At 45.4% G+C, this 27,165-nt stretch overlaps 2 protein-coding genes across 4 annotated transcripts in view; both read right to left on the bottom strand.

Moving 5' to 3' along the window:
* Positions 1–21,313, bottom strand: part of LOC135391687 (myosin heavy chain, non-muscle-like) — a 78,152-nt gene extending 56,839 nt beyond the window's left edge. For 2 of the 3 annotated variants that reach the window (XM_064622027.1, XM_064622029.1), the window contains exons 1-2: positions 21,206–21,313; positions 20,716–21,113 (exon numbers count right to left, since the gene is read on the bottom strand). In XM_064622027.1, the coding sequence (XP_064478097.1) occupies positions 20,716–21,072 (357 nt within the window). In that variant the 5' untranslated portion in view covers positions 21,073–21,113; positions 21,206–21,313. Of the gene's footprint in view, positions 1–20,715 lie in introns of all 3 variants that reach the window. The other variant, XM_064622028.1, reaches the window with a different exon arrangement.
* A 1,413-nt stretch (positions 21,314–22,726) lies between these two features.
* The window catches only part of LOC135391686 (SUN domain-containing protein 2-like), a 36,228-nt gene continuing 31,789 nt past the window's right edge, over positions 22,727–27,165 (bottom strand). The window contains exon 18 of the mRNA XM_064622025.1: positions 22,727–24,803. Within this exon, the coding sequence (XP_064478095.1) occupies positions 24,690–24,803 (114 nt within the window). The 3' untranslated portion in view covers positions 22,727–24,689. The remainder of the gene's footprint in view (positions 24,804–27,165) is intronic.

Genomic DNA, 27,165 nt, shown 5'->3' with positions numbered 1-27,165 from the left:
TTGATAGTGAATTCCAACTGTGACGTCAAAGTATCTTGAAAGTAACGAGTTATTAGTACTTAATACTCTATCTTAAATAAGTTTCAAAATTGTGTATTTAATATTCTGTTCAGTTTTTCTTTCTTTTTTTTTTTCTTTTTTGCTTGAGGAATTTTTGTTTCCAGAGTTCTCGTAAACCTCGCTAAATTTCGACACCAAACAGGAATAGGTGTGATCCTTTCGAGTTTGTCTAGGGAATGACATATTTTTGAAGGCCTGACGCAATCCACTGATATTTTGCGAATTAAAGTTTGTCAAATTTTCAATACATGGTAGTCTATGGGAGATGCAACAAAATCGCCTCTCTCGGCACGCCCGCCAGCGATACTTCGGCCAAAATGGTGTCATTCCCTACAGTAACGGTCGGGCTATTGATTGCAATCAAAAAATCTGACACGCTTACTGCAGTTTTCCAGATCCGTGTGAATGAAAATGACGGCCTTGTCGTTTGCTAGCATGTTCTACATGTTGGCGCCGATTATATTACTTCCTTTAAGCGCGACAGGAAAGCAAAGCGTAGAAAACAATTTTGCGACGGTGCAGCCAACTCTCTTCGGAAGCGAACGTTAACTAGACCGCATGAGTCCGTTTCTTGTATCTTGTACAAGTCTGCTTGTCACGCAGAGCGGCGAAGAAACAAGGAAGGCACGGCGACTTCTAGACATCAAGAAGATCGTGAAGGCAGTTCGCGCCTGCTTTCTCCAACGGTTTTCGCAAATTTCGTTCCGCAGTTATATTACGGCGCACACCGAACGAAAATATGTTGCATGGTGACTGTTGATGGACAGCTTGACAGACGCGACAGAGCTTCGTTCAGGGACACGTTGCCAACGCCAAGTGCTTATACGCCGGCTCCCTCGCGTGTTCCTTTTCTGTTAACAAAAAAAAAAAATTCGTGAACAAATTAGAATGGTCCAAAAGAGCCGCGCTGGTGTTACCGCTTGAGACAAGTTGACTCTCCCAGATGCTGCCACTGCGGTGCTCTAGAAGATCTAGAGCACATTCTTCTTCATCGCCCGCAGTACCAACCTTCCCGAACCGCGCTCTCCGGATTTCTTAATCAGCTGGACTCTCGCCCCCTCCCTCTCTCAAAATTGCTTGGTCCCTGGCCAAATCCAAATCCAGCCCACCAACGCTCAGCCCTCAAAGCTCTTTTGACTTTTTTTTTTTGGACACCATAGGACTTCGATCCTCATTGCGAAGGGGCTCATTATTTCATTCCCCGCATCACCACTATCATTGGGGTAGAGTATCGGCCCTGGTGATGAAACTACCAATTCATCATCTCACAATAAAGTTATTGTTGTCCAAGCGAGCTGCTGTATACTGCAGAAAGACATTTCCTCGAGATTGAGGAACACACAAGACGATGAGGTGTTGTCCTCATCGTCTTGTGTATTCCTCAAACTCATGATGTTATCTCTTTCAACAAAAATTTGCGTCCTGCTTCAGGTAGGGAAATCTCACGAGAAACTCAGCCTTCAATTCGAAAGATTCCACATCGTGAATGAAATTATTGGGAGACCCTCCACTTTTCGGACAAATAATGCGAACGAATCTGCGCTTATGGGGTTTTAAAACATATTACAACCTCGGTACTTTACCGTAACGTGTTTATTTATTCGAACATCAACAACAAAAAGTACGTGTGTCATTTAACAGACGGAGAAACAACGACGAATAAAGCAGAAGACAGCCTCGCCACGCGGTTGGTTCCCATAGCCGCGAAAAGAGGCCACTTGAAACCACGACGTCTTTTCTTATTTTTTCTTTTTGTGTAAATAAGGATGTGACTGCCACTCGAAGAATTCACCGCACGGGACGTTCTCCAAATAAGGCGTGACAACGGCATGGCAAACATTGCGGTGTTTACCTGCAATGCACATCATTCCGACCAAGACATTCACCCTCCGGAAGCGGCTTCTTGCTGCCAGACGCCACCAATGCGGGATTTCCCGTTCACCGATACAGTCACCGCATACTACAAATCGCGACCACGTCCGGCAAATCGCTTCCGTGCACCTAGCAGCGATTCGGCATCCGGTCGTACACGTTATGCGCGAAGGTGACATTAATAGCAGGCAGGCAAGTAACTCGTTACTGTAACTAAGTTCTTTTTTTTTTGTAACTTGTAACCAGACTTGTACGTAACGGGTAACGGGTAATTGCGTTACTAGTAATCAATTACTTTGAGTAATTTGTAACGTAATCGATTACTTTTGGGGCCCAGTAATTTTTTGAGTAATTCAATTACAATTTTCAGTAATCAATTACCAAGTAATCGATTACTTGGAAACTAAAGAATCCACATTGTTCGGGACGATGCACACACACACATATGGGATGATTCACCGCCGCGAGAAGACAAAACCAACTGCCCTCTGCAAGTTCGGTGCAAGGCAGCTGTCTTATCACTAGGACTTTTCCCGCAACAATTACTTACCCGAGGACCCCGAGGTTAATTGCCACAGTGTTCCGCACGTGTAGTGTATTTTTGAGTTCACTGTCCTCTCCCCATTCATGTGTACTATCTATCCGTAACCCGGCTTGTATGCCGTAAGTTGGACTGTAGGTTGTACCGTGAACCTGATGAGTCATTTATGGGAGTTCCAGTTGGGACTCTTTTCTGCATTTGCAATTCTGCTTCAATGCTGACTTCGTTTTTGCTTCGTTTCGCTTCGTTTTTGCTCGGTTTCCTTTTTTTTCTGGAGATCTTTTTTTCTATATCTTCTTTTCTATCTTTGTTATATCGTTTTCTCAGACATCGAAGTAATTGGCAAAGTAACGCGTTACTTTTCAAGGCGTTACTTCATTACTTTTTCCGGCAAGTAATTTGTAACGGTAAAAAATTACTTTTTAGTACAAGGTAACGGTAACGGTAATCAATTACTTTTTTTTAGTAACGTGTACAAGTCTGCTTGTAACTCAACTCGGTAGTTTTGCGCCGTGGTAACTTTCAAATTAACTCGTTTCCTTTTCAGGTAACTTTGCCAAAGTAACTTAAGCGAAGTTCCAAGTTACTTTTAATTTGCTTTTCACTCACGTCCGCATATTTTCTTGCTCTCTCTGGTTCTTTCATGGCATTTTCTGCCATAAAACGTGATATTCAATCAATGACAGTATCCTATTCAGGAAGTAAGAACCGCTGCCATTGAAATGAAAGTGAACCGTTGTGTGCCCACAGGGAGTAAGATGCAAAGCGTTCGAATTGTTGGACATAAACGGAAACGATCTAAGCGTGTTGCACTCCTCCGCAGGCAACTCAAGGTCTAACTCAACTGTTCACGCTCGGTGCACCTGTTCGTTCTGCAACTCGTCGTTTTTTAAAAGTAACCCCGTAACTGCGAGTTACATTCCAGGCTGAAGAACTTCGTTATTAACGTAGTTACATTTTTCACGAAGTAACTTAACTCGTAACGAGTTCTTTTTGGCGGGTAACTTCTCGATCTATGCTAGCAGGATGAAACACCGCCTCAATCATCGTCATAGTCATAGTCATTTAAAGAAAGTAGTTGTAGTTTGACATTCTGATATAATTCCATTTTATAATTCCATTATAAGTAATACCGTATTTTCCTGTGTATAACGCGCACCCCTAAAAACGGGCCGAATTTGAACAAAGTTCCATGTATAATGCGCACCGCAATGTTGCTACAAGCTTCTGTACTGCCACCACTATACAGAATAAACAAAGGTGGTAATATATGCATATGCTTTATTTGAAACATATTTAGTTTCGCGTCCCCTCTCAATCACGCCAGCATTCTGAAATTAATTCAGGATTATTGACTGCTCAATAGCATCCTTTACCAGCAGCATTAATTTTTATCAAGTCCAGCGCCCTTTCGCCGGCTTTGTCAACTGACCCTAAGAGATTTGTGAGAAACTCACAGCACACCTTGGAAGAGGCTAGAATTTGTACGTCACCGACCTGAAAAGGAAGTCTGCAGGAAAATATTTTCGTGCATAACGCGCACCGTTAAATAACGCGCAGGACCTCTTCAGGGCACTTTTTTACTGTTTAACGCGCGCGTTATACACCGGAAAATACGGAATTCCATTTTTCTGTAGGCTATCTTGCGACTGGGAGGAAGGGCCACAGCCATTGCCCCAACGACAATGCGGCCCTCTTAGTCAAGTATAACCATGGTCGTGGTATAACATATATTTACTTTATATTTACTTACTCATACCACTGGCCTACTCTTGAGCATAATCTAAGGTGGGGTACACAGAGGGGTCTTTCTCTACTATAAAAGATAAGCGTAAAAAATAAATGCCTTTAATATTTGCAGGCGCGAAAGTACTAAGTTGATTTTCCTGTGGTCCTTCTAGTTTCATCGATGCAGATTTATAACAATTCACAAGCCCAATTTTGAAAAACCGTCTTGCAGCGTACTATTTTTATACAAAATAATCTCGTGACTGTACGCGAACAACGGTGTTGAAAAGAAGCATTTCATTATAGCGAACGAGTTGTTGCACGGCTTGGCCAAAGACGTCTATAACAAAACGATGACAATGAAAAAATGGCTAGGAAGCAAGCGAGCTGGTGAAGATGATGCATAATGTAAAAACCCCGAGACTAGGGAACACGAAGAGTTCGTGTCTTCCTCAATCTTCGTGTCTGTGTCGAGGTTTTTACATTACCCAAGCAGCAAAATGCACTGAAAGTCGAGTGCAATAGGGGTGGACGGGTAGATGAAAGGCCTTGAACAGATTCATGATACTAGAGAACATTGATAAGACACATACCGTCCAACCCTAATGCACTCGACTTCCAGTACATTCTGCTTGGGTATGCAAAAAGATGACGTCATGGGAGAGGCCCAGCCCTCTCTCAAGTGGAGTCGATTGTGGTAACACTACGATGTATGTGCAATTGGATCAACTCTTTATCTTGTGTCCTGAAGTACTTCTGGGTAAATTTTTGTCTTGCTCGACTTCAGAGCAATAGTTGCACGGATCCGCGCCCTTATCTTCTCTCTTCCATTCTCAAGTGCCACCGCTTACCTCCACTGCCTGTACTCAACAGCAGATAAGACTTATCTAACACAACGGTTGCCTACTAATACATGCAGGCGACAGGAAGAGACCTGAGGAAAAACACCATTTCTTTCTTTTTTCTCGGACGAATGAAGGTGGGACTTTAATGCACATGAACGCACCGCATATTCCAGGAGAGACCACCTAACTTATAACTTCTAATAATAAATAATATATTAATATAATGTTAATTAACCTAATCATTATACTGCTTGCATTCAGCAGCACTTTTGATGAATACTAACAGGTCAATATTTGGTAGAATGCCGCCGTTCTCTCAAGACCGCTCTGACGTGACAGGCATTCAATTCGTTTCCTTTTCTTTTCCTTTTTTGCGCGGCACTTTTTAACTGACTGGAAGCTACTTTTAGATCAACAAACACTGCTGGCAAGAGCAAGCGCACGTCTTCGATCAATCAAGCCGGTGAAAAGGCGACCGTTGATGTTTTTGATACGTTTATTGGGGGAACACTAGAAGCCGTGTCGCACTGTGCGGGAGTTTGCGCTCTCTCGACACGCGTAACATTCATATACAACTTCCAGATAGAAACGAAAACGTCGTGCGCTTCCTCCGCTAAAAATAGCTCACACACTGACGTTGTTGTTGTGCTTTCCTCGGCGGCGCCCAAACACCTCCAGTGTAAAAATAATGGATGGGAACACATGCGTGTGGCAGGTCCTTTCATTTTGCCGAATGGCTCGTGCGAGGACGGAGTACTTCTTCCCGAGTTCTTTTCCCCTCCATCCCCCTTCATTTCCCTCGACGGTTGAGTTATGCAAAACAGCCGGCCATACATTGCACTATACAAGCCGCGATCACACCTGCTATTGAGAACTCGCCAGTTTGGGAGAAACAACCCACATCCAAGCAGGATTACTCTCCCTGTGATTGATTGATTGATTGATTGATTTGGCGCTTTACGGCACAACAAGAGCTGATGTCATGCACTCTCCCTGCGCGAAAGCGTTCTTGGAAAGCACGCGCATGGAGTGAACGTAGTGAAACTACTAGAACATATCGGTGAGATTAAATGAAAAAGAAAGTATTTCTCACATCCGGAGGATCGAGATAAGTCCATCCGTAACAGACTTCTCAATTCGCAGAATAGAGGCTAGAGGTTTCTCGTTCCAGCTTTCTTCGTAGGAGGCAACAACGAAGGTTTTTAGTTCAGTGCTAGCACCGCGAAGCAACTGCGGCTATGAGCGGCGTACAGACGTGGACAGATGGAGAGAGGACAGCAGGAAGGAGTGGGGATCATCAACTAAGCAAAAATGTACGCTGAACAAGGTGACCAAAGAAACCCAGAGCCCTTTTTGCACCCCGTGTTCGTGCCATGCTGTGACCCTATTCGCGGCATCCATGATTTACAGTGTTCGGGGGAACTCGTTACTCTAACTAAGCTACTTTTTTTCGACAACTTTTAGCTTAACTCGGTGCTTCTGAACTTCAGTAACTTCTTGAGGAACTCGTTCTTTTTTCAGCTAACTTTTTCGAAGTAACGTGGGGTAAGTTCCACGTCTCTCTTGTTCGATCCTGGTCTACAAACATCGCAAGCTCCGTCTTCCCTCTCTAAAGCTGGAACTGCATGTGGCGTATTTCGGGGCGTAAAACCGGCAGCGCGTAAAACGCACCGGCGAAAATACATGGGCCAAACCGCAAGGATCAAGTGCACGCCGTGAAACGGGGAACTCGCCGAGAGAGAGAGAGAGAGAAAAAAAAAACACGCAGGGTTACCAGTACATGTGCAATATGCACTAATACGAGACTAGTAAAACACATACCGTAAAAAAAATATGCATAATGTAAACCCCGAGATTAGGGAACACGAAGGGACAGACACAACACGAAGTTTGTGTCTGTGTTGTGACGAAGCAGAGTTGATCCAACGCTCGCTTTCCGCATGCCACGAAACACCTCTCGTCAAGATGCTGCATTAATCCACTGAATGCGACTCGATGTGGCCTTTGCAGCTCAGTGGCGTTACCGCTTGAGGCAAGTTGACTCTCCCACCTACCTGCTGCCACTGTGGTGCTCTAGAGGATCTGGAGCACATTCTTCTTCATTGCCCTCACTACCAACCTTCCCGGACCTCACTGTCCGAGTCTCTTCGTCAGCTGGGCTCTCGCCCCTTCTCCCTCTCAAAATTGCTTGGTCCCTGGCCCAATCCAGCCCAGCAACGATCAGCGCTCAAAGTCCTTTTGACATTTCTGGACACCATCGGACTCCGCTCGTTATTGTGAGGGGGTTCTGTATTTTATACCCCACATCCCCACTATAGCAATGGGGTAGAGTATCGCCTCTGGCGATGAACGTTCCCACTCTCCTTCTGAAAATAAAGTTGTTGTTGTTGTTGTTTGAGACTTCGTGTTGTGTCTGTCCCTTCGTGTTCCCTAGTCTCGGGGTTTACATTATGCATCATCTTCACCAGCTCGCTTGCTTCCTAGCCATTTTTTCATTGTAAAAAAAATATATTTATTTGCTACAGGAAACAGACTTCGGTGCGAGAAAAAGCGATCGATCCAGTTCCCGCGGCATAGTGGGTTAGGATGATCGCTTTCCACGCCGAGACTGGGAGGTGACACGGGTACGAATCCTGTCACCGGCTGTGCGGTCTGAGGTTTTTCCCTGGGTTTTTCGAAGACTTTCCAGACGAATGTCTGCACAGTTCCCCCTGAAGTCTGCCCAGGACGCATACTAACCCCTGTCCACCTCCCCCCACTCCTTCCTACTCCGTCCTCTCTCCATCTGTCCACGTCTGTACGCCGCTCATAGTCACAGTTGCTTCGCGGCGCTAACACGGAACTTAAAAAAAAGCGATTGGGAAGCAAGAAGAAGGTTGAACGTTGATCTGGCTCAGCCAGATGCAGACACGCCGCCGCCATCACAGAACGCTGAGCAACCAAATGTCGTTGCAATAATTTCTTCCCACATGGGCCGTCTTGGATACGTTTCTGCATTCTAGCTACAGCTAGCTGCATTCAAGCTTCCAGCTATTGAAGATACAGTCAAACTCCTTTATAGCGAACACCTTTTTAACGAAAATACCACTACAGCAAATTTTTTTGCGGTCCCGCTGGAGCCCTATAGGTCCAATAATGGACATCCTTTTTAACGAAAATACCTTTACTGCGATTTTTTTTTTTTTTTGTTCCCTGAGTTTCGTTGTAAAGGAGTTTGACTGTATTAGAAGTAAATTCTAATATCTTCAATAGCTAGAAGCTTCCGTCTAGCTCTAGTTATATTGGGGAGTATGACAAGCTTTTTCGAGACGCCTGCCATGACAACCATACAACACGTGGATACAGCGTCAAAATCAAAACGCAGCGGTTTTCCATGGGTTTGCGGTACCGGAAAGTGATACGCATGCCTCGCGGTGATTAGAGAGTTTTAGTGCACCGTACCCTATCGTCTTTGCGTACGTAAGGGGTAGCGTAGTGGTTCTGCGCGAAGCCGTCTCTTTATGGTTTGCGCGTGCGCAGAACCACCAACGCTATCCCTTACGTACGCTAAGGCGGTAGCGTACGTTACACTAAAACTCTCTATTGTCACGTTGCCGTCCGCGTGAAATATCAAGAGGCTGCTGACGCGCGAAATTCTGCGCGAAGCGTACTACGGCGGCGCGTTTGTCGCGCTGAGATTCGCGCCATGAGGTTCTAGCTTAATGAGAGGACAGCACGTGCATGTCGCGTCTGACTCCGCTCCCTTGTTGCGCAGTGAACGCTATAAATTCTGTTTTGGCCGTACATTAGGAGGCTCAGGTGACGTTCATCACAGCGACGGGCAGTGTATTTATAATGACCGAGGGCGCCGTGTATCTGGGTGCGGTTCTACGAAATGTGCGTAGAGAAACTCATGGAAGCTGAACTTTCAATGCCTGCTTTGTGCGCCGTTGAAGAACCATATTACGAGGTCAAAATCCTCAAATGAAGTACGTAAAGTAGAAGTACGTGAAGTACGCTAAAGAAGTACGTAAGGGCACGCTTATTTCGTCACATCAAAACTTGGTATAGTTTTCGTATGTCAAGTAAAACGCACTGAACCGCTCATTCTGAGATCAGATATGAATTAATTATGTAAAGGTCAATCACTAAAAAGTGTATATTCGGGAACAAGTAACTTGAAAGTAGCTCGTTACGGAACCTTACCTTTAGTAGCTGTAACTTAATTAGTAAATTACATTTGTTTGCACAGTAACAGAACTGGTAACGAGTTCCTTTCGTCGATTAACTTCCTCGTCTCTGATGATATCAGTGCCTTCTCCTTTCACAGCACGCAAAAGGTTCTCGCGTTTTTGTGACGGGAGACTTCGAACGTTTAAACGAGAAAAACGCATTTAACCAAAGTGTGCTATATTTTCCGTAGCAGACGACATAACTGTCGTCTGCTTTGTACATGACGCCTGCAGCGAGCCTTCCGCGTCACAACACATCCCTGGTATCGGGAGGCTTTACCGCTGGTCTCACTACTCACCGACGACTGACTACTCTACTCAGTAATGCTACGAGCATTTAACATTTACGAGCGCCGCAGTCACCGTAATTAATAACATTAAAACGCAGTTGTCCTGTCTACTTCTACCTATGTCCTTGTCTTCTTGCCGCTATTCGCAATCATGAACCCATACCAACAACCCCAGATTGTTCAGTGTGCAGTGTCTACGTTTAAACTTCACAAGTTTCGCACTTTGCTTTGGCATCTTGCTTCTTTCTATTTCCCTTCCGGCGGTACCGTCTGAGTCAACACTACGTTCAGTCTAACGTGTCCTCAGGGTTACGATGATTTTTACACAGTGCCCTCCCGAGCGCCGTCCGCGTGGCCTCATTTTCAGTGGGGAGTTTCGGTGGGCGACGTCATCTGCCAACGGTGTGGCACCGATGTCGATGGCGCGATGGCGTCACTTTCCAAGAGGTACCGCTCTCTGGGGCAACCCGAAACCAATAAAGAAAAGCTGCCTCAGGAAGGCCTCTGGTGAAGGCATCCGTTGTAATGATCGCGGCTAATGCTAACAGAAAATAACGCGCTATGGTGAACTAGGCCTCGAAGTCACTTGCACGGACATACATAAGAAATCACCTCTCGACGGACAGTATTTCTCGTTAATTGAACGTGTTGCTGCTCAAAAATAACCGTTACAAATTGCAGTACTTTCACTCGCGCTCATTCTCCTGAACACAAGGTGCGAAATAGGCCGAGGACGCCAACTGCAGCCATGAGTTGTCAGCACTTCCTCACAGAGGGCCACTACGGAGCCCGTGTGCGCCAAACAGCATGAGGCGTTTCTCCAGCGTTTATCGAGCGTCCTGCCGCGGCGTTTGGCGAGCGTCAAGCCGAGGCGTCGTGGAACAATAGGCGCGCGCGACGCTCCCCTCGAAGTTAGAGTAGATAACTCGAGGTATGAAGAAACTCGACGAACAGCATGAATCAGTCCACGGTACAAGAAAGAACCAACTGTCCCAGTAAGGACATTACGTTTTATTTATCGGAAGGGGCATACTATTGCATTGAGACACGATTCCCCTCTCAAAAAAGCTGAGTGTCAAACCCCCGATTGGAGATGTACAGTCATCCTAATTATCCATCAGGCGTCAAAATAACCCACCATACTATCGGGCAAGAAATCCTTCTGGGGCACCATTGTGAAATGAACGTAACGCTCATTATTGTCACCACCTTTGAGGTACAACGCATTCCAACCGTAATGCAACGGCGCGTGAAAAACAGCTTGTAGGATGGGATTCTAAATAAGCGTTGCTATTGGCATTCGCGTGAGAGTTCGTGAACAATCACAGGAAATCCCACACAGATAAACGTAATAGACGGCTATGTATGCATCGATGTGATCCTGCATTTCAAGCTTTACAGCAAACGAAATCGGCATTGCGAATATCGAAACTTAACGCGACACAAGCGCCACTCGCGCACCCGGGAGTGAGAGACTCCGAGCCACATTTCGCGCTCCCGTTTCGTTTGGGTGTCGTCTGCTTTGCGTGTCGTCTGCTTCGCGCATGGAAGCAGAGGACAAGCGCTTGAGATTTCCCGTGACGTACTGTTGAGCTGGTTGAGCGGCGACAGGACGGCCCACGAAGCATGGGCTCGAAAGCAAAATACGAACGTACTATTTTATCCGATGCTCCCTTTTTCGAGAAACTGATATTTTTACAACTGTTATCATGGCTTTTCCATTAGTGGACGAACTTCACACGGACATCGGCGGTTATTCGCGGAAAATGCAGTGCTCTTAATGCAGACATCTTCGCAGTAGACAGCTCCTACGACGTCCGTTACAAATTCTCCTTTTTCTGTTCTGTTGAAATTCGTCCGTTACAACGAACAAGTGCCCATTCGTGGAACCCAACCCTCCCCTTCAGATTTGTTTCGGTTTCAGTCTGTCTACCAACGTCATGATGACGTTTCTCGTGTAGAGGTATATTTTGCCGTACAATGAATGCATCACGTAATGAACAACACGCATCGGTCCTCTGGAAAGGTAAACATGGGGCAGATGATAATTAGTGGCCGTGACTCCTGTTCTCTTGACCCTTCCACTGCGGCACGATGAACCCACGCAGACAGCGATCGCTTGGCGGACATAACGCCGGGTACAAAACTAGAGGTCGCTTCGCAAAAACGGCTCCGAAAACATGGCACCCAAGTCCCCGTTTTCCGGAGGCCAGAGAGTCAAAAGCGCCAACGAAAGAGACAGCAGTACCGTGGTGATCGGTCCTTCCGAGAAACAAATAAATGGGTCGAGAAAAGTGTACTTGTGGTACGAAACCGGTCCTTTCGGCGGTCACGAGGCAAAGTTACGCAACGCACCACAGCCACCTGAACGGGCGCAGAACTTTGGCCGCACGGGAGTCTTTCTCTCGAGGAAAAATGGAAAGCTCGCGCAGTTTAACCCTAGGCTTTAATTTCGTGAAGTTGTTGTTTCTACGTGTTCTAGGTTCGAGTGGAATTTCGTGCTCTTTGTTCAGAAATAATAATCTTGTGCTACCCACAATATGCGTTAAGGTCTGATTTTGTCGGATTAAGTGTCAATGTGCTCGCCGAGGGTATAGAGCCAGTGTTCTGCGCTTTCGATTTTTATTTTAGGGCAGATTCGGCGCATGTTTTTCGGTGATTTTTCCGGCGTGTACATGCTTTACTATGCCGTTATTGCCGAATACAAATCGCAATCGTGAAAGCAAAGCCTTTTTTTTTTTCAAATTTAACGTGTGCAGCGATTAATCCCCCTAATCTTCATCCGGACATTCATTTGCATTCGGTGTTTTTCGGTTGAAACCGAAAACGCGGAACCCTATGTATAGTCGACGTGTCTTGTTGGCTCTAAAATTTGAGGCGAAATCGGGAATTATTTAGGCATTCGAATACGCTACGACATCACGTCTCTGCGCATGAGAGACAGAAAGGGTTGTTGTTGTTGTTGTTGTTGGTGGTGGTGGTGGTGGTGGTGGTGGTGGTGGTGGTGGTGGTGGTGGTGGTTGTGATGTTGATGATGATGATGAATAGGTTCGCCGTTGTCGGCCTCACAGAGGTGGACAACGTCACGACCGACGCCCTGGGGGAATGTGCGTCCTGGGCCGACTTTCTAAGGGAACTGCGCCGACATATGTCTGAAAGCGTCTGAGGAAAACCCAGGAAAAACCCCAGAGAGCACAGCCGGCACCGGGACTCTAACCCGGGTACCCGGAAAGGTTGGAGAAAGTAGTCGACAAAGCGTCTGCCCACTGAGAAAGCAGCAATAAGGGGGCATTAGCAGACGGGTGAAAAAGATGGAGCAACGTGGACCTCACCTGAAGTTGTTTTGGAACCCTATTTAACCGTTTTAACCGGACTGATTAACCCGATTCAGGGTAAAATATACTGTGCGTTAGCGATTAAGTGGATCCGAGATTTAGCCGGCATATCGCCATAAACATGCTTCGATAAATTGGACGACAATTAGGTGTCAACAGCAAAACGCATATTGTTAGCTGGTAAACGAACTATAAACGCAGCTACATTACCCGATCAACACCGACGCGTCGGGAAAAAGAAAAAAAGAAAACTAAAAACTGAAGAACATAAACCGAATCTATAAACCGAATACATCCAACTATAGACATCGAAAGCAGTTAAACCAATGCATCCGTACGAACAGGTCAGAAATATAGGCCTCAGTTCGCAAATACTTCTTGTCTCCCTGAAATTTATGTGAACGGATATGTCTCATAACGGAGTCGCAGAATTTGCCATGCAATCAACACAGGGCAATGAAAAAATGGCTAGGAAGCAAGCGAGCTGGTGAAGATGATGATTAATGTAAAAACCCCGAGACTAGGGAACACGAAGGGACAGACACTAGTCTCGGGGTTTTTACATTATGCAACACAGGGCAGTTCACTTGGACCAGAGCTGCGAATGATTAAATAATAATAAATGAAGTGATTAATACCCTCGTTACACGATAAATTGAATGACAGTGAAATGTGCTGTGGACACAGAAACCACTACTAGATTTGTTTGTTTCTGTGCGTGTCAAATTATATATATATATATATATATATTCCTTCCACAACTGTAAAACTTCGTGGCCGTTTGATTTTTGTACTTCCGTCGACCTTTATACATATATATTATATTTTTACTGTTTATACCCGGCTGAGTTCTCATATCCAGTACCATAGAACGACTAATTTAGCACCATATGCTTTCACCTGCTTTGTTATCTCTATTATGAGCTTCTGTCAAAACATTCAAAACATTTTCATTATCATATGGGATAGCCTCATAATGTACATTCCAAACGCACAAAACCAGCAACCCAAGAATAATCCAATTACAGTTTTGGATTTACTGCAACTGTAATAGAATTACATTTTAGTTTCAGTAACTTCTTTCTCCGAACTCAATTACGGCCCTGAGATCGAGGCGCTTACTATATACAGCTCTGAGAGGCACTTGGCATGTGTCTTGTGCAAACAGAGAGAAACGCAGGCGATACCTTGCCCCCCATCGCTTTCCCTTATCTTTCAAGGTAGCAGCAACAACAATCCAGTCAGTATGCCGACGATCCATTTACCTTGGACGATTGTCGCTAGCGAGTTGAAAGGCCTGTTCCGACATATAGCGCTACAAAACAGCGCGCTAATATAGCGCTCACGGTTATCGGACGGTTCACGACAAGCGCTACATCGTAGCGCTAGCGTTACAAAGTAGCGGAAGTTCGGTGATAGTTTCCGATCTCTCCCATCATGGCACATTCCGCTACATTGTAGCGCGCTACAATGTAGCGGAAGTTCGGTAGTCGTTTCCGATCTCTCCCATCATGGCACCTCCGAGGTTAGAGAAGCATGCGGACGAACAAACTCGATCAACTGCCTGAATGAAAAATTACCAGACATTTCAGATTCAGACTCGCCGGTTCCAATGCGGTCGCAGTGCCGTGAAATGCGGGAGCAAAAGAACTCCATCGACTTCCGCGACGTCATCGCTGAAGGGCCTCCTCATTGGCCAACACGAATGTAGCGCTAATATTAGCGCTGAAACAACTGACACCAGCTCAATTCCGGCAAGCGCCTTCGGGCACCGCGAGGATGAAAAAAAAAATCGCGAAAAATATTCTAGCGCTATACAGCAGATAGCTTTGTGTCGGAACAGTCCTTTAGTTCCATCAGAAAGTGTTCGTGATAACAGTTCCGAAAACACGATAAACCAATCACCCCCTTTTCTTTGGAGCGAGTGACATCAGATTGCTAAGCTTGGGTTTGATAACTTCTTTTATCGTGCCGTTTTCGTAGAATTCTTCCGATGCACTAAAACTCCTATCAACGACAGCCAACAATGGCCCAGGAGCAGACATCGGAGTTTTTCAGACGGCAACTATGGTGAAACGCTTTCACGCTGACAGGAACGCGCGTGTCGGCTCGAAGTGGTTGACGAGCAGCTGGCAAGGATCAGAGAAGGGGAGCTCATAAAGAAACTCGATCTGGTTCGTGACGCAAAAGAATGCTCCCACACATCAAGCAACTATATTATCGATAGACGACTGAAACTCGAGCGACTCATTAACACTGCAAAAGTCTCGCTCTTTTCTGAAGTGGTTTTGCAGGGTCACGTGATCGCCAGACGCAAAAAATTATGTAACCACAGCGTAGTAACAATGCAGAAAGAAAATTTTCAAACACTGAAAGCCATTCAATAAAAATGTTATTTCTAAATGAGGTTCCCCCCAAAATGTTCCCTCAATACGTGACGGGTACCAATGGTTTCACAGAGCTATTGCATTTACACGAGTTTGCCAGAATGCGCAAAGATGCAGTAATTTTTGTTTCCTGTTCCGTATCCACTTCCGGAGACTTCGAAATGAAAGGCACCCGTTTAGAGCGAGCTCGGTTAATGCGATGGTCTGGACGCAAACCGAAACTTGGTGTCGCACACTTCTGGTCGGGTGCTAAAGAAAATCGCGAAAACACTCAGAATTGCTTCGTGTATAATTGGTAGCGAATCATTCACAAATCCATTTTACTCCTGAGGCCGACGTGACGCGCACTGGAACCACGTATTTTAAATCATGAGCCGTATTCATTTTCCGTCGTACCAGACGTCAGCAAAAGTATGCCTGCTCACTCGTACGTCATTCCAAAACCGGATGCCCATTTGTGATTCCGTTTCTACGCTGCTTTGCAGGATGGCATTTTACATGCAGCATCCGTGCATACCAGGACAGGACGTTGAACGAAAAAAAGAAAGCACGCTGGAAATAGGCTGGCAGTACCTCAAATCAGCATCATGTTAGTCGCTCCGTTTACATGAATACGACACAAGCGTGTCGAATCCGATTGCCGAAACGGATCCGCCCATGTCAACTGGTCGCCTGTTTCCCGAACTGTCCGATGACGCCATAAAGTGCCTGTCTGCTGCATTGTGGCACCATCAAGAAACTCCACCGAGCGCAACATTTTAAATCGGGCCGTGCACAACACTTCCCCTGTGAGCAACCTTGAGAACGACGATACCAAGTCGGCAGCGTTATGCCACTGCACGTCTTCCGTACGCCTACTCGAAAAGGGGCACGCGCGATGCACAACCGCAACAAAGATGCTTTCACTCACCGGAAATATCCCACTAGACGGCAGTAGTACAAGCTTCGAGAAACGGTTGTGAAATTGTTTCTTTTTCTCTTTTCTTTTCTTTTTTTCTTTTGCAGTGCTGCCAATTCAGCCACACTCGTAGCTGGGGTCCGATATTCAACTTTTATCGCCATTCGATGACACACGATGCATTTCACAGTGATTCCTCTTGACTGTGTAAAATGTCGAACTTGCGGAAATTTTAACTGCTGACACAAACGCACAAAAAAAATCGGAAAAAATAGAACAGATATTTTCACTCTTGCACCCCAGATAAATTAGCGGACACTAGAAAATAAACAGATCACGATGACGATTGGCCAGTTTGTCGCGACGAGGCACATGTTTCGTTGATGTTTTGGTCCTCATTCACGCAATATATTTTGCCATAACTTAATACATTTGTATTTTCGGAACTGGAAATTTGTTTTGTTTTTTTCATGCCGAGGAAAACACAAACAAAACTAGTTTTTCTCCAATTTTCCCGTTCTTGTTCCGAGACCCCGCATCTCTACGGCGCGAGAAAGAAACCCTCGAACGTAAGAGAAACGAGAGCCTCGGCTACTCCCATTGGTTCTTGAAGGCACGTGACCTGTAGCACGTGACCTGTAGCCTCTGACCTCGGCCGACACGACCCTCGCGTGACGTAGGGAAGTCCCCGTGCCTTTTTTCTTCGTTTCTTTCTTCTCAGCTCACGTGCCGCTTGTACATGCTTGAGCCGGGCCGCTGTACGTCACGAGTCACGTGCAGGTCGTTCTTTCGCAGGAGCTCATTTTATTCGTTGCGGAATACGACGTGCCCCCCCACCCCCACCCAAAAAAAAAAAAAAATTGGGGAGTCACCTCAGTGCCCCTTCGATGTTCTGTCCAGAATAAAAACCTGGTACTAATAATATTTCTTCATTGATAAGGTGAAATTTTGGAGACAACGTTTTGGCTTGGCAGTGCCTGTACATTATGCAAGTAGCTAGATTCAGCTGTCTGCGCAGCTCCCCTATTCGCTCTCTCCCCCTACTGCCGTGGAGCGACCTTATTGGTCCCTCCCCCAAATGAGAGGTGGCGACAGTTTTAGGTGAGGCGCACGTGGTTTTGAAATTCCCCGTTAGCGCCGCGAAGCAACTGTGGCTATGAGCGGCGTACAGATGTGGACAGATGGAGAGAGGACGGCAGGAAGGAGCAGGGAACAGGGAGGTTAGTATCCGACATTCGTCTGAAACGTCTTCAGAAAATCCAGGGAAAAACCTCAGAAAACACAACCGGTGGTAGGATTCGAACCCGTGTCACCTCCCAGTCTCGTCGTGGAAAGCGGTCATCCTAGCCACAGTGCCACGGGAGGTGTTGCACGTTGTTTCACGTTGCTGCCTTGCGAGTGGGCAGAACTTCGTCGCATACCAGACTCCAAACTTTTACCAGCGCCTCTGCATTGCACTTTGGCAAGATTATTTCTATTGTGTTAAACGGGAAGTGAATGGTCATTCCGTAAATACTTTCGATTTCGGCAACGGCGGGAGCGTACACGCACAAAAAGAGAAGAAAGAAATCGCGGCTAACCTGTATGGTGCGCGGGAGAAATTTTTGATGCGGACGCGCCTTTCAAAGAGCCAGCCAGAGAACGATAGGTAGACGTCAGCGAGTGACGTCACGGGGACCCCATGGTATCCAGTGGAACGTGCGCAGCGTTCTCCTGACATCAAAGCTGTGGATTGTGATAAAACACTGTTCTGGGACCGAATCCTGCCGAGCTTATGCCTTTTTTTTTCTCTATAGCAATCTTTTTTTTCTTTTTTGTTTGTCAAAGCAAATGCCAAACCATATTTTCGAAGGAAATGAGGGCCGGGTACAAACGGGATTAGGGTCCCTGCATACCTACCGCATCCTATATATATAATTTCCTGCGGCTTTAATGCTTCCAGGCACTGTTGTTGGGCTGTGGGCAAAAACTATTCAGGGACTAAATGAAGGCTCGGATGTTATTTTAAACAGGGATACGCACACCGAGCGGGTGTCGGGGCTCCATAGGGGCAGGTGTGCGAAACCCATATCTGCTGACCTTTCGATTTTTCATTTTTATTTGTGCGTGTGTGTTTTTGTAGGCGTTGTGAAACCTCTGGTGGCGGGGGTGTGCCGCCACCCCCGAGTATCGCAATGCCGACACAGCTGCGATATTTGTTGCACCCATAGGCAAATACAATGTTCGCATCGTCGTCGATACGGTTCCGTGCCTCAATAACTGAATTTGCAAGCACAATAGAGGATGCCCCGACGTCTAAATTAGAAAGCAGCGGGATGCCAATGAATTCAAGGTCGCAGCCACTGTCTACTTCCCATGTCAGTCAGTCATGAAGACAGTTGCATTACCCATGCAACGATCAACACAGCGGTTCTGGCTTTTGTGCTATGTATACCTCATAAGGAAACACAAAATAAGCCGCAGACATCGAGAATTGAAAGTGACTTCTCCAGCTGCTGTGCTTTGCTGGAATGAAATGAAACTGATACGCACCTAAGAAAGCTTCAAGGAAAAAATTAGCAATCGATAATACAGGCAACAAAACCACAATTTCTATACTGAGTAAAGAACCGTATTTAGGCTATCAGAGTATGACGTCGCCTTTTCGATTTCCGCGCACATGTGAACCACCTGCAACATCCCAGTGCTGTGACCCCGTTCTAAAACCGCACCATTAAAACTAAATACCATTTCCTCCGAACAACACAGCCCACTCTCTATACACGAAACAAAGAAGGTATGAAACAGAAAAAGTGGCTAAACCGTCCATAATAAAACTCGGGTGGTCCCTGCTCGGTTCCCAACCACCACGGAAACAATCAGAACGGCAGAGCTGACGATATTATAAACACAGACGACAGCTAGTCGCACCCTCCTTTTTCAAATCATATGGCGAAAAACACATTATCCCATATCTCCTCCCTCCCAACCCACTATAAAAGTAAACTGAACAGTCAACAGTTTACTAGCAATCGTCTGCCGTTTTTTTTTTTTTTTGAAGCGCCCGAAAGAAGGCACACATGTACTCTTGACGGACGTAAACACAGCCTCCGCAATGGAAGTGGAAGAAGAATGTAGCAGACAAAAAAAAAATATAAAAGAAAAAAACGGAGGCTAGCTAAAGGCGTCCAACAACGACGCATTTTCATAGGGCCTGTGCTGCTGGAAAGCTTTTTATGTATGCGCACTTTTTGTTCCAGAGTGCATGACAGCTGGCAATTTGCCACGTTGAAAGAGCTCTCAGCTCCGAAGCGCGATCCTGCTTACTGTGCCGATGACGGCATCGCCGCCGTGGACTTTCCCTGTGACATGGAACATCTGATCTCATTTGGTACAAGTCAGTCAAGTGAGGTACAGTCCCAAATTATAGAAACAGAAGTCACACAGAAGCATAACGCCACGGCAGATTCGTATTTATTACTATCGTTTATTTTTATAGAAAATGCAAAAGCTCGTTCTTTATTTATTTTCACGTTTCTTGATTTAGCACCAGCCTATTATTCTGAGCTTCGTAAGTTCAGAGTACATCAGAACTTCACGACAACGATACATATAGGAAGTTATCAAATCCAAGCTTAGCAACGCGATGTCACCCCCTTCAAAGAAACAGTGATTGGCTTATCACGTTTTCCGGACCGTTACCGTGAACAGCTCCCCATGTGCTAAAACTCGTTTTCATATACCGTACCGCAATAGCACCGAAAGCAGTAAGAAATCACACGAGATAAACACCCAAACAGAACGCGCCAGCTCGAGGCAGCTACAGGTGTTGTCTGTTTTGCTCCGCACAGGAAATCACGTACAGCGGTTACGCAAAGCGCTCTGATCGGAAAAAAATAGTAAGCGAGAGAGCAATGCCCTTGATGTTGAAAAGTTAGAAACGCCAAGAGAATTCCCAACGAACGTGCACATTTCACAGATCGCATTTAATGCTACTCGCGTTTGTACATCCCGGGTAGCTTATGCAGTCTCTCCATTCCATATTTCGAAGGGCAACGCCTCAAATCAGTTCGTGGAAGGCTGTCTGCGAGTAAAAGCCGTCCTATAAAATAGCAAACGTAGCGAAAAACAAGTTTGACAAAACGCAGAGGAGACGAACACGGCTGGACGCACGGCGGCAAACCGTCGGCAAAATATACTATCGTTCGCGGGCAACGGATGCACAGATCTGTCTCTGCACTTCAAAGCAGTTCGGAGGAAGACCCAGCCACAGGTAGCACTAGAAAAAATAAAATATGTAAAGATGTTCCACGAGAGGCAGCGCAACCGATGATGTCCGATCATCGTAGATCAGCCGGCGCCAAGTGCTTTACAACTGAAAAGAGATCTCCACCGCCCGACGTGAGTGATCAAACTAAAAACGTGAGAGCTCCGGCCACTTCACCGCGTAGAGCGAGCACACTGACGATATTTATTTACAGCTTACTAGACTTGGCATCGGTTCGTTAGGCTTAGAGCACGCGTTAGGTGTGGTACCCGCCCAGGCACAAAAGGTATGCATGTACTCACATAAATAAGGCCAGAGAAGTATCGGTCCTTGATGTTGTGAAGCACGGAAGCTTCGTTCAAGCACGTCAACTCCGCCATATCCTCGACCTTGTTGAATTTCGGAGGGTTCATCTTTTGAACGTCATCTTTACTGATCTTGTAACGTTTGCCCGTCTCGAGCACCTCGACTTCGAGCTCGTCGGCGTGCGAAGCCTTGATGCTGGCGGCCACGAAGCCCTGAGTTTCGTGAGGAACCCATATGAGCTTCTTGGCTGTCCATTCTGCTTGAGTAGTCGGATCGCAGATGTCTTTCTTGTCCACAATCAAGTATTTTAACTCAGGGCTGTTCACATTTTCGCCCGTCGCGGTGTCCGCCATCTTGCTCAACCGGCGAACGGCCGATAGGAATTCACTGTCGTCTGCGAGGGCAAAACGATATCTTCACTTTTCCTCGCGAGTGATAAGTACTTCACAGAGGTTTCCTGCACACCAAACAATTTCATTCACTTACTTGAAGGTCAAACTGGCACTGACATGCTCACAGAGACACAAATCCGAGGATTGACAGGAACACACACACGCGCGCACATGCACAGAGGCACTGTGAGAGGGCGCGCGCGCTTAGCAGCGGGTCACATGACCCGAGAATGTAGGCGGTGTAGGCCAATCAGCAACGCGGCAAGCGTTGGACTAAAATGTACAAATATTGAGAAGTCTCTTGATACGCCGTGGATGACTCAGAAAGGTATCCGTTTGAAATAGGCGACATAGGAAGATGTGGTCATCGCACCGGTGGCCCAAACGGAATGATAGGAATTTGTGTTCGAAGTCTGTTTTCGAGAAGCAGCGCAACAAAAAAAATAAATAAATAAGGGAACAGAAAGGAACCTGTTACGTCTTCTGTTTGTGCATATGACATAAGTAAATAATTCGCACTGACTATGAAATGCACAGGACAAACTCACAGAGGCGCTGTGAAAAACAGTCACAAACACAGAAGAAAACCAGTGGTCGCAAGACGCAATGAAATTACAGAAAAGTGTCGCTACCAGCGTAGTTGCTCATATTTATGTATCCCTCTACTGATCATCTGCTTCTATAATAACGCCGCAAAAGTTACGGCGGCATTTTGCGCCTCTACTTTCACGGGAAGACATTCCGGCATACGGATGCGCGCTTTCAGTCAGATAAAAACCGGAACAGCCAGAAGACCGGGGACCGACGTCGTCAGATATACAACAAGTTTTTGAAAACATGCAGCGGCTTTTTTTACATTTATTTTGTTCTCTTTCTTTTTTCTTCTGTTTTATTCGGGATTTATGAGCCGTTGGAGGCCTCGTACGCCCAGCTCGCTTAGAGTAAACAAATATAATGCATAGGCGCCTTGTCTGTGCGGTGAAGCCTGTGCTGAACACATCCGTTTGTCTGCATAATCACAGTCATGGTGTATCAGCAAGTCCAAGTACGGTGTTGCCGCAATACATAAACAATGCTATGTTCGTCATTGTGGGGTATATTCTTCGCATATCCAATGAGTCAGCTTATAAAGATTGCCGCTGCCTTATTCAGCGTTTCTAGCGACCCTTGCATATCTTCCAACGAAACTACAAATTCGAGATGGTTTCGCACTTTTACTGCGATTGCACACATCGGCCCGATGTGAATTTGAGCAGACGACGGGGTAGCTACTACCCTAGCGCCACTACTCATAGCGAGAAATACGGGAAATACGCGCAGTAGAAAAAGCACAGAAAAAGAATGTTTGAAGCAGGGCACACGTTAAGCGACAAACAACTCGCTTTTGTAACCTTTTGCGGAACTATTATGGGCGCGATTTGTAACGCGATTTGCTCCCGAAGCTTATCAGTGATTTTATCCGGTACACGGCGAGCTATCGGCATCGACATGCATCCAAATCCGAAACTACGATTTTAAACGGCATCTTCACAAACCAAAGGCTGCGAAGACAAGCATGCTTCGTGAATTTAGATATTACACTGTCTTATCGTGCTTCTTCACTTTTTCCAGACAATTTTGAACAGAACGCTTTCTTTATTGCTTTATTCACATACCACAACCATGTACTACATGGCCTAACTCTGTGGCTAAAGCAAGCAACTCAACATGACCTAACACAGAGTTGAAAAACTTTGGCTTTAACAAAAAATCTACAGAAACAAACGTTTTACAGGCACTCTGGCTTCGAAGATGTCTTCAAAACTTTCTGAAAACAAACGTATTGATCCCCCCCCAATATCTTGAGTGTTCTTGGTCGCAAAATCGAACTTTCCATACATATAAGTGCAAAAAACCAAAGGCACTTGACTGCTTGGAGATGTGATGGTGAAGAGGTGATGGTTGACGTGAATTATTTACACATATGGTATCACACACATTTACCAGCATCGCTGTGCTTCTGTATAAATAAGGACTGTCCTCTAGGAATGAACAGGTTGTTATCTTGTCCTCCACGAATAAGACATCGATACCAGCTTTGAATGACACAAGATGTGTACATGTAGAATGTGGCAATGCAAGAAATATTCAACTGCTAAATTGTGCACCAGACAGAGTAAGATATGCAAAGAACTTAACAATAGCAACATTTCATCTAGCACATCTAAGCAAGGTAAATAAAATACTATGATTATTATTAAATAACACACAAAAGAGAGTGGGTGTTGTAGCCATCCACATATTGCTAACTTTCAAAAAATTCTGTAGAGCTAAAGATGAGTTGAATTCTGCAAACACGTGAATCCGTACCACTGGTAAAAAATAGCAACATATTTCTGGCCGTGCTTCAGCCACCATGGTTTTGTCATAGACATTGTATGGGGGCTCACACAAGACCTTACCTTGTGGAACTGTGCTGTGTGGTCCGGAAAATTTCGAAAGACCGTGTCACAAACAATAACATGCGTCACAAATAGCAGCTAGGTGCAGAATTTTACCAAGGCTCGCAGCACCTGGTTGGCTACAATCACTACACACACTGTGCGCAGCTCCCTCTATCATGAACTTAGAAATCGTATCGCCAAGAAGGCTTTCAAACAAAAACAAATTGCACAAGGTATAATGTGACACTGGTTAAAGTTGCAACAAGAAAAAAAAAGAGAAAGAAAACAGGACCAGTCGCAAGTTGGGAAGCAACTTAAATAGAAGTTGTCACTCACTGACCAGTTAACCAGTAACTAGTTAACAATTCTTTCTCAAAGAGCAGCTTTCATGTTGAATGAATATGAGACTAGTTTCTGAAATTTGATATAGGCAAACAGGAAATAAAGTTATAGCAAACGTCCTGAACATTACACATACAGATACTGGTTAGGTTGCCAGAGAGTAATTTCTTTTAACGAAGTTAGTTCAAAAGAGTGAACAGAACAAACAAACCGGGTACATAGCTTCGTACACTTACAAACACTGCTGTCCCACTTCTAAGCGGGAGCGAGGGTGTGTAAGCTGGACGACACTCCTATTTGTTGCCGCCATTCATTTAGGCTCAGTATATAAATTGTCAATCAATCTCTTATTTCTATCGACACAGTTCGATAGCACTATTTGTGCGACAATATTTAATGCATTCAAAATTAAATACTACCAGGTTTATCTTTTTTGCGTTAAATATCGTACTTATATTAAACTATAAAAGGATAAAAACGATAAAGCTATTAAGAGGTTATTCCCGCCCACCCCTGAGTGAAAGACACAGATGAGATAAGGCAACGACGTCCCACACATCAGCCGCCCTCGGCCGAAGGCAGGACAAAGTTCACCCTCGGAGAATACATTCCACAGTCCGACAGGGTTACAACGTACAAACAAACCAGGCTCATTTTCGCAACAAAACTGGAAGGTACTACTAAACATTTCGCATCGGGTTCTGCTTAATAACTTAGAATGCCACAGAAACTAATTCAGTCCTCCTTTGCCACACAACAGCAACTAGAAGAAGAAACGCGGGAAAGGCACTCGAGAACGTTCGGGCACGTGCTTCACGACGATGGCACTCCGTGGACACGTATCCTGTACAGGCAAGTGTACTCCAGGTTGCCGTGGTTGCTGGTAATCTGCATCTCGACAAACTGGAAACTGCCTGGGTCCGACTCCTGGAGAGGAACAGACAAGACATTTTGAAACGTGTCACATCAACAGCAGTGCCAACGCCACCTAGATAGAGAAAGGCCTGCTCATTGCCTCCTCTCCCTCCTTCGCTACGTGGACATATGAAGTCAGAATTCGTCTGCTACTGCAATCCGCCGTTCTGCGAATTCGAGAGCCCACAAATGACCGTAGCTTACTTGGAACCTGCAGACCCGAATATTTAGACAAAAAGTGCAACAGGCTTTCCAGAAAATCAGTTTTGGAAAAGATTCGGGCCATTTTGCGCTTTATTTCCAAGTTTTCCCATTTAGTGCGTGGCGACGTTCAATCACCACTCGCAGACGACGGTGGTTCGTCTTCATGGCCACGACCGGCGAAAGCACGTTTGTGATTGGCTGCCGCTGTTGAAAACACGATCCTGATTGGCTGACTATTAGTTGTTACGTCATGTCGACGAGTGAGCAGGCTTTCTCTAACCAGGTGGAGTTCGCAGTGCACACTGCAAGACGGGTAAGAGTGCCGCTGGCAACAACAGTCTATGTACAGAGCAGACTCTTGCCCAGTTCCACCAAACCATATGACCTACAGTACAGGGTGTTTATCTTTGTTTCTCAAACTGCAGCACCGGACATGACAAAACAGATTTAGGGACGAAGTGACGAAGAGGCCTGCAGACTCGCAACTAAGGAAGTTTATTACAGAGACAGCGTGTATATACACACAGTCAGCAAGGTCACGCAAACAGAAACAATGAAGGTGTCTATCAACAAAGTGCACAAGGAGAACATCCCCAATTCTTGTCCGGTTTATATCACAATTCCAAACTCAGATAACCTTTTTCGAAGTTCCACAGAACAAGGAAGGGGCACTAACGCAATGCAAGTTTTATCGACGTAAAAGGCCTCTATTATTGCCCACGTTTTATTCCGCATTTCTACACGGGAACAAAGCGTCACCAAAGCAAGGCTCACAACTGCATTCCCTACAACGTATGCTAAGTGGTCGGAAGGAGTGTGTTGAACAGAAGAGGCGTCCCGCTATAACAGGCCCCGCAATCTAATATAATAAATTACATTCAAAATGTGTTGTATAAAAGGTTTCTTTGTGCCGCACACCACAGCATCTAGCCTGGATATCGTTAACAAACAAACAAAGTGATTGCTACTTATGCATAGGGCCTGACTTTTTCGGTTTTTATTTTTGGCCAAATTCGGGGGGTAAATATCGGGTGATATTTTTTATTTGAAAATTCGGGTGTATTCGGGTTAAATCCCGTTACGGCATATTCTGTCGTCAGGAATTCGGGTGTATTCGGGTGATTTTTTTTGTTTAATAAAAATTTGTCTTAACATGGAACTAATGTTTAGCAATGTTATCAAACTTTATTTTAATGCACGCTTATGAGTGTGCCACGCGACCCGGATGTTTTCAGGTAGATTCGGGTTAAACCCGAATTTTACAGATTTCGTTCGGGGGGTAAATATCGGGCGGATACGGGTTTAACCCTAAAAAGTCAGGCCCTACTTATGCAGTGCCAAAAATATCACCTTATCTCCAAACCTAGCACCTGCTCTTTTTATACTGTGGGACACCCCATGTATGTAAGTTATGAGTAGGGCCTGACTTTTTACGGTTATAGTCGATTACGCCCGATATTTACCTCCTGGTTCAAATCAGAAAAAAAAAAAAAAAACAGGGTTTAACCCCATATTTGCCCGAAAACTGCTGGACCAGGGGAATCCGAACTCAGAACTAACACAGAACTTCGGAAACTGTGCTGTAAATGCATAAATATGTTCATACAAACCGCCAAAACAGAGACTCTGCTGCCTCTTAGATGCACGGAAAAAAATATTGATGCTCTCTGTCTGCTGGTGTGTCGTGTATTGTGCCAAGTACACCAAAGATTTACGCCAGATCCAACCCAATTCAACCAAACTTCAGGTGAATGAGGTTCAGTTCAACCAGATTACACCCAAATTATTGAAGCGAGATATAACCCGATATTTACCCCTGATTTTGCTGGAAAATGTAATCCGAAAAAGTGGGGCCCTAGTTATGACCACCGGTCTAGCTTCATGGATGCCATCCCACCACTTCGGCTTGTCGATCCCGAGCTCCTTCAGCAGGCATTCTGCCACAACAACCAGTTCAGTTTTCGGAAACCCCACACATCTTAACCTAGATATACCTGGTTAGCAGAGCTGTTGCAAACCAGGTGGGAACATGATTTCCACTAGGGCAGAATGCAAGGCCGATTTGTCAACCCTTTTTTCACTAATCTGGAGCAAGCGGATGTGTATGGACTTTTACCTATGTGTGAACTTTTACGAACTCCCCCTCCTTTCTTCGTTGGTCAAGTTTATT

The sequence above is a fragment of the Ornithodoros turicata genome, chromosome 4 (assembly GCF_037126465.1).
Source record: "Ornithodoros turicata isolate Travis chromosome 4, ASM3712646v1, whole genome shotgun sequence".
Taxonomy (NCBI): domain Eukaryota; kingdom Metazoa; phylum Arthropoda; class Arachnida; order Ixodida; family Argasidae; genus Ornithodoros; species Ornithodoros turicata.
This window is presented reverse-complemented; position numbering and strand designations above follow the sequence as displayed.